Source organism: Pyxicephalus adspersus, chromosome 2 (assembly GCF_032062135.1).
Source record: "Pyxicephalus adspersus chromosome 2, UCB_Pads_2.0, whole genome shotgun sequence".
NCBI lineage: Eukaryota > Metazoa > Chordata > Amphibia > Anura > Pyxicephalidae > Pyxicephalus > Pyxicephalus adspersus.
In genome coordinates this window covers 63,678,519-63,686,427 of record NC_092859.1, presented here as the reverse complement: position 1 = coordinate 63,686,427, position 7,909 = coordinate 63,678,519, and the positions used below count along the sequence as shown (strand labels likewise).

The following is a 7,909-nucleotide window of genomic DNA, read 5'->3' as shown; positions in this document are numbered from 1 at the left end:
GTGGATTGTAAAACTGTGAACTATTGTGTGCTGTTTTCAAGGAAGCACGAGATAAGTGGATGTTAATTTTCACCGAAAGTGGTGAATAGAGTTAGTAATAAGACTGATTGGGGTCTGAACTAAAGTACTTATAGTGAGATTGTGATTTTTGTTTTGGGACAAAAAGTATTCTAAATTGATAGAATTTGAGCATGGTTCAGAGAGCCATTGTATTTTAAGATCTTAGTTTTATGATCAGCTTATGGTGAAGTTTTATTACTTTGTTTAGGCGGGAAATTTGCAGCTATAGCTCTTTTGTTCCCAGCAGGAGGTGTGATAAGGGATATCAATCTCCATTGTTATCTATTTAATGCAAAGCTGACCATTGTTCTTATTAGGCTGTTGTCTGTGTGAGCAAAACCCTTTTGTTCTATCAAGTCTTTGTTCTACAAAAGGTAAACATTAGTGTTGTAAAATTTGGGCTAGCAGTTTGAGCCTAGAGAGGGCACAACTTTATCAGCTATTACCTTTTTGTTCTAGATTGGTATATACATGTTGTCAAATACTAAAGATTAATTGTTATCTGGGGTTGAGACTGTGTTTGTATGCAGTGTGTAGAAGTCCAGAATTGAGACATCTTAGTAAGTCTTTGACCTTCACAGAAGTAGTCCAGTGTATTGCTCTGGTGAAGGAAATATAATTGTACCTTAGCTCTGTGGTGTGGTGGTGTGAGTGCAGATATCACCCTCCATTGTTAAGTAACAAACTTATCAGTGCTACTCCACATAAACTCATTGTGTTAGTGAGACTTGTTTCTATTCGGCTATGATCCGTGCATAGACTAATTTACTAAGAAAGACGCATTGGGGGAGTAGGCCTTTGTTACTGTACCAGGTGTCTGAGGAAGAGTGGATTGTCTATCTGAGTGATAACGAACAGGGATTAATAAAACTACTCAAGTTGGCGATTTAAGGTAGCTTGTAAGTATACCTATATATATTATACATCTTACTAGGCATTGTTTGCTTCCTCCCCTTGTAGTAGTGTAAACCTACAAAGTATTGGAACATCAACCACTTATTTGTGAATTCAGTGCACACATTGAGGGAGATGGCTGCCTTGTCCACATTGGAAAGTTTTGTATCAGCATACACGCTTAAGCATAAAAGTAATGAGTTTGCCTCAGATGCTAAAGGCCAGGAAGCACCATGGTCATATGTGCAGGAGTTATTTGACCAACAAACCAAGACCTGTAAAAAGAATAAGAAGTTGAAAAGTATAGCAATGGCAGGCATGTATGCAGCCTGCATGGCCATGAGTGCTAAAATTAAGAATTTAGAAGACCTGGTGCAAAGTTTTGAAGAGAAAAGAATAAAGATAGAAGCAGAGAACCAGAATTTACAAAGCCAGGTAAATAACACTACTATACTTAATGAAATGATTAAATCCTCTAATGATGAACAAAATAAAAAGTATAGATCATCTCAAGAGGAACTAACCAAATATAAACAGTTATTAGCAAAATCTGAGGCTGAGCGTGGTCACATTACCAGTGCTTACAGAGTTACACAAGAACAAATAACAGAAATTAAAAAAGGCAAACCCATTGACCACACTAAGTGCAGGCAGAGGGAGGCCCAGCTGATACAAACTATTTCCATTCTTAAAGGACAAGCAGCATTAGCTCATAGTATGGACCAGGATACAGCTACAGCCCCAACATGTGCATATGAATTGGGGGAAGAGGACGGATATGAGGATTATTGGGAAGGAGAATCCTTTGAGATGAATGCTCCTTTTCCTGTGGCCATGGGAGAAATTGCAGGCCAACAGGAGAATAGAGATGGCATAGGGGGGAAAGGCCAGGATCCAAGCACAGATCAAAACCCCTTAGCCACTGGGGCAACTACCCCGCCCATCCAATGCAGAGCCCGATTATTCTCCTCTCCTGAGGGGGATAAAACATTTTTGGGGTTTGATGAGGAAGGTAGAGAGGTGAACTCCAGGGAGTACCATACTCAGCCTTTAAAAACACTCATGAGTGTGGCAGAGTTTATTGGAAAATTTAAATCACAGGAGCATATTACATCCCATGCCACGAACGTACAACAGAGGTGTGCGCTTTTGGGCGTAATGAATCCTAGTGACCAGGTGAAGGTATTACAATTAACTATTGATCCCCACACCTGGAATGCTTTGCCAGATCTCATTAAGGAGGGCAAAGGGAGTTATCAGCAAACCATAGAGGAGCTGCAAAATGTGATTAACCCAACAGCCGTAGGGTTAATGGTAGCGTACCAAATTAAACAACAGAATGAGGAGAACCCTCTGGTGTATGCAAATAGGTTATGGGCAGCCTATAATACAAATAATTCAAAGGCCACCCGAGAAGATCTAGAATATAAAAGTCTTCTCATCCAGAATGCCCATCCTGTAATTCGGGCAAAGTGTGAACATTTAATAGACCTCAAGAAACAGACCTATGAGGAAATCGTAGGTATAATCCGCAGGTCCTTCCAGGCCATACAGGCATTCAGACAGTATAGGCTTAAAGAAAAAGAAGAAAGACACATAGTCAGAAAGGTAGCAGCCCTACAGGGAAAAGCTACCACTGTAGAAGGTCCCCTTTCTCACCCAGAGGTTTATAGTCCTCCGTATAATCCTAACTGGAACCGAGGAACACCATCTCGAGGTAGAGGGTTTAGGGGAAAGCCTACCCCTAGGAGTAGGGAATATTGTGGACAAGGAGCAGGAACCAAGGGAAAAGAGAAAATACAAGATGCCCCCACATATGCACAATTGCGGCAACAACTTAGGGCATTACAGATGTCCTCAGAGGGTGATATGAAATTAGCCCCTTCAACCCAGCATCAGCAGTGACTAGCACCTGGCCCGAGAATCATAGCCCCTATTTCTTTAGATAGGTGTGGGCGCCCTCAGGTACGAGCACTAATAACAGATCAAACATACACCATGGTTATTGATACTGGGGCTGCAATTTCCATTTTACATGAAGAACAACCCATTTTCTCTCCATTGTCCTCAGGAAAGCCACTACATTTACAAAGCTTTGCGGGGCACAATGTAGAGTGTGCATTATCAAAGCCTTTGGATATCCGAATTGGGCAATTAGCAGTAAAACAACAATTAGCTCTAATGCCTCTACCCAACAGAACAAGCCTTCTAGGCTCTGACTTTTTGAATCCAAATGGATGCATTATTGACATGTCAAATCTGTTGTTACTGCAGGGTCTTCCCACTGATCAGAGTAATCCAGTGGTTATTCCTGATTCTCATTCCATTGCAGCCATAAAGCTGAATGACACCAAATATGACTTATCAGTCATTACAAAAGACCATGCCGAGCAAGAATTACTGCGGCCCATTTTAGCCAAGCACCAAGATGCTTTCGCTAAACATAAACATGATTGTGGCAGGGTGGACAAATTGATTCATGTCACAGGACCTTACCCCCCTCCACAGAAACAATATTCGTTTCCGCAAGAAGCCATCAGTTACCTCAAAGACACCATTGATTCCCTATTAGATCAAGGTGTAATCAGAGTGTGTATGTCCACCAACAATGCGCCAATTTGGCCCATCAGGAAAGGGGACAATTCATGGAGGTTGACCATTGATTACCGGAAGTTGAATAAGGTCACCCCGAGTTGTGCACCCACAGTGGCTTCAGTCCCGGATGTACTAAGTATGCTTAACCCAGAACATAAATATTTCACTGTCCTAGACATCTCAAATGGGTTTTGGTCTCTTCCCCTTTCAGAAGAGTGCCAATATAAATTTGCGTTTACCTTTCTGGGAATACAATACACATTTGTCTGCCTCCCACAAGGCTTCCATAACTCCCCTTCCCTTTTCCATGCCACCATGCGAGATATTGTAGCTAATTTTTCTGCACCCAAGAATCTTTTTCAGTACGTGGACGATTTGCTTTTAGCCACAAGCAATAAGGAGGATCATTTACGACTACTGGATGAACTACTGGAGGTCCTGAAGAAAGCCGGGTTAAAGTGCAACCCCACCAAGGCACAGCTACTACAAGAATCTGTGTCATTCCTGGGAATCACGGTTACATCCAAGGGTAGGACAATCTCCAAGGAAAAGGTAAAAGCAATTTTAAATTTACCTCTACCAGTGAGTATCCCTACATTAAGATCCTTTCTAGGGCTAGTGAATTATTCTAGGGCATTTATCCCAGAATTTGCACAGACATCTAGCCCACTGTATGACCTTCTGAAAAAGGATACCCAATGGATATGGACTGAACAACACACCAATGCAGTACAGGCTCTCAAGGAAGCATTAGCTCAAGCCCCTGCACTAGCCAACCCCAATTACCAATGGCCATTTCACATAGAGACTGCTACATCAGAGACAGCCCTGTCTGCTGTCCTGTCACAGGAAATACATGGGCAGTTAAGACCCATCTCTTACGCGTCTAAACTACTCTCTACAGTAGAGATGAAGTACTCTCTGTGTGAAAAACACCTCCTGGCAACCTTTTGGGCAGTTAAACATTTTACATATGTCATTGGTTTGAATCCAATAATTCTCCATACCACACATACACCCACGAAATTTCTACTCACAGACAGAGTCAAAGATGGGCAGGTATCCAATGCCAGATTGGCACATTGGGCCCTGCTACTGCAGGACCGAGATATCACAGTAAAACATACTCCCAATCCATCCACCCAAGCCCATGGCTTAATTTACATGGGAGTGGCCCACGAATGTGATATCAGCCCTAAAACAGATTTGCATCAGTTCTTCAGACCATTGCCAAAAGAGAGCCAAAGCCCTGAAAGGGCCATCCAAATTTTTACAGATGGCTCATGTTTTTATGAGGAGGGCTCTCCTCATGCAGGGTTTGGGGTGTATGTCGTGGATCCACAAAATAACTCCACCTCCATAGCACGAGCCTGTCAGATTAAATCAGCCCAATATGCTGAGATGGCAGCCATTGCGCATGCTTTAGAAGTAACACCAGAAGACCAGGAAATCGTATTATACTCAGATTCAGCATGGGTATGCAATGCGCTTACAGAATTCTTACCCTTTTGGCACACGCACCAATACATAACATCTGATGGGTCTCCATTGAAACACGCTAGGCTGTTGAAGTACATTGTTAAATTAGTGCAAAAGAGACAAATCAGACCATGGGTATGTAAGGTAAGAAGTCATGCACCTCACTCTCCTTATCATGAACAGAACGAAAAAGCAGACCACTTAGCCAAACATGGAGCCCAAGGGGGGGAGATCTGGATAATTCCAGAACTCACAGATCTACAGGACCCAGACATGTGCTCCAATGTTTGTGCTTTAACAAAGTCTACAGTGCAGGTACCCGATATTTCAGAGCTTCAAAAACAAGATGACAAGATCAAAGAGATCATAGATTATCTAAAGAAAGAAAGCTTTGAAATATCAGAGGAGAACATCCTACGTAAGCACCTAAAAAGTCTCATTTTGTCAGAGGACCAGAAAATACTTTTCCACAATGGGGAAGAACTGACATGGGTAGTACCAGAAACTTACAGAGATCAAATGATCTATTTGGTTCATGACCTGCCTACTGGTGGTCATCAAGGGGCAGAAAAGACGTATGAGAGACTCCGCAGTATAGGCTGGTGGCCGAATATGCTATCAGATGTGCAACAATACTGTGAGAACTGCATAATCTGTGCCCAAGTAAACGCACCATTAAGAAAAGTTAATGCTCCCATGAGAATACGCTTGAAAGAAGGTCCATGGAAAACCCTACAGATTGATTACATGGGACCATTACCTGTTACCTCTAAAAATAATAGATATGTCTTGGTGGTGACAGATATGTTTTCAAAATGGGTAGAAATGTTCCCAGCAAAATGTAATACCGCCCAAGTCACGGCAAGAATATTAATTGAACAAGTATTTAGTAGATGGGGCTTACCAAGCACGATAGAATCAGATCAGGGATCCCACTTTACTGGAAAGGTGATGCAGAACTGCCTACAGATGCTGGGGGTGGAACAAAAGTTCCACATTCCCTACCACCCAGAATCCTCTGGACAAGTGGAAAGAGCCAACCGACAAATAAAAACCATGCTGAAGAAATTTGTCAATATTAATGGGAAGAATTGGGACAACCTGTTACCCTTGCTGGCCATGGCCATTAGAGCCACACCTTCATCAGCCACCAAATTAACCCCCTTTGAAGTAATTTCCGGTAGACAAATGAGACCAGAGCATCTGTGGATTGAGCTGCATACCCCTACCATTGATCGACTATCAATGGACCAGTATCTCTTAAAGCTTGCCCAGGCTCTAAGAGAAATACATCTATTTGCCGCCATACACTTGGGTAAGAGTCAGATAAGAGCTAAAGCATATTTTGACAGAGGAGTGAGAGATTGTGTATGGACAGTGGGGGACAAGGTCATGTTGTTAGATTTTCGTCCCCAGGATAACAACCTAAGCCGTAAGTGGAGGGGGCCATTCACCATTATCGATAAATTAAGCCCCTCAGTGTATAAAGTCAGGATAATGGAAGGCAAAAAGGCTCAGGATAAATGGGTACATGCAAACCAATTAAAACTCTTCAAAGGAATACAACAAGCTTAATAATTTATTTTCTCTCCGTTGCAGAATGAAGATCTCCCTGGGGTTAATCATCCTCATCGCGCTACTCCAAGTTGGTCATGGAGAACACAAAGAACCAAACATCAGAGTGACCATCGAAGAGAATCCTGTGTATGGGGTGGAGGGACAAAGTGTAGTATTACCCGTGGCAGTTATAGGAACTGATGGGGGAAGCGTGTCATGGTGGGGTCCAGCTGACAAAGACAAAGCCTGGAATCAAGGGACTCAAGGGAACTCCACCAATTATGGACAAAGAGTACACGCTTTTCCCAATGGGTCTCTCATAATAAGAGAAGTACGCCTGGCAGATGCAGGGGAATGGATATATGCTTTTCTTATTCCGATGTACCAGTTTGATGCAGTAAAGCAGAGATTAATCCACTGTATGTACCGGGAAAAATATCATTGCACGTGTCCCCAAAACCTAGCACTCCTAGGCCTATGAACACAACTCCAACCCCAATTACTCCTGAGGTGTATACCAGCCCTCAACCTATGGAGTGCCCGTCCATACGGCCAGGACCTGCTAGCGGTCTCACAGCCACTTCTATTCCCGGTACCCTGATCAATAATGTTAAATTCATTTATGTCCCGGTAGTTGTAAATTTGTCCAGATGGAACATGGCAGAATTTGGATCATGTGTGAAGTCTAATGTATCCTTGTTTTATACCGCCTTGTTAATAGACCTAATTGCTTCACATGCCAGCCGCACTCAAGACCCTGTTGCTGCACAGGACCTCTCTTTCCAGGAAAACAGTTCCAGGAAGACACGTAGTTTAGACAATATGATAGGATCTATCCCAGGTGTCTTCGGTTCTGGAATGTCTATTTGGAATCGGGCCGATTTGACTGCCATTCGCAGACATCTCGGAAACTTTGAGCAAAGAGAGGGACAGCAAATCTTGAAACCTGTTCTGCAGGGTATTGAAGGCTTGGCTAACGAGGAGAGATTCACTATCTACAATATGCAAGACATTGCCCAACTTTTCGCTAAAACGCAGGAAAAGATTAATGAGATAATAGATGTGAACAACCAGCGAGCTAAGGATAATAGTATAGGGAGAGAAGTTATATGTACGGCATATGGGGATTTTGTCCTAACCAAAGTTAGTAGTTTCCTCCGGGATATACAGACGGGCAGAATCCCTGATATCCTGAGGGATAATGACCTAACTCGATGGTATTGTACTCACACTAAAAATAGTGGTGGAATGAATGTAAGTATGGGAGACAGATGCCAACCAGTGCCAGTCTCCACAATCTGAAATTTAGGGATAGTGACACCAC

At 42.7% G+C, this 7,909-nt stretch overlaps 1 protein-coding gene across 1 annotated transcript; it reads left to right on the top strand.

Annotated features, from left to right (window-relative positions):
• The first annotated feature begins 2,952 nt into the window (after positions 1–2,952).
• On the top strand, positions 2,953–7,066 carry LOC140322421 (protein NYNRIN-like). Its single transcript, XM_072398987.1, has 2 exons — positions 2,953–6,509; positions 6,628–7,066. The coding sequence occupies exons 1-2, from the start codon at positions 2,953–2,955 to the stop codon at positions 7,064–7,066; spliced, it is 3,996 nt and encodes a 1,331-aa protein (XP_072255088.1).
• The last annotated feature ends 843 nt before the right edge of the window (positions 7,067–7,909 follow it).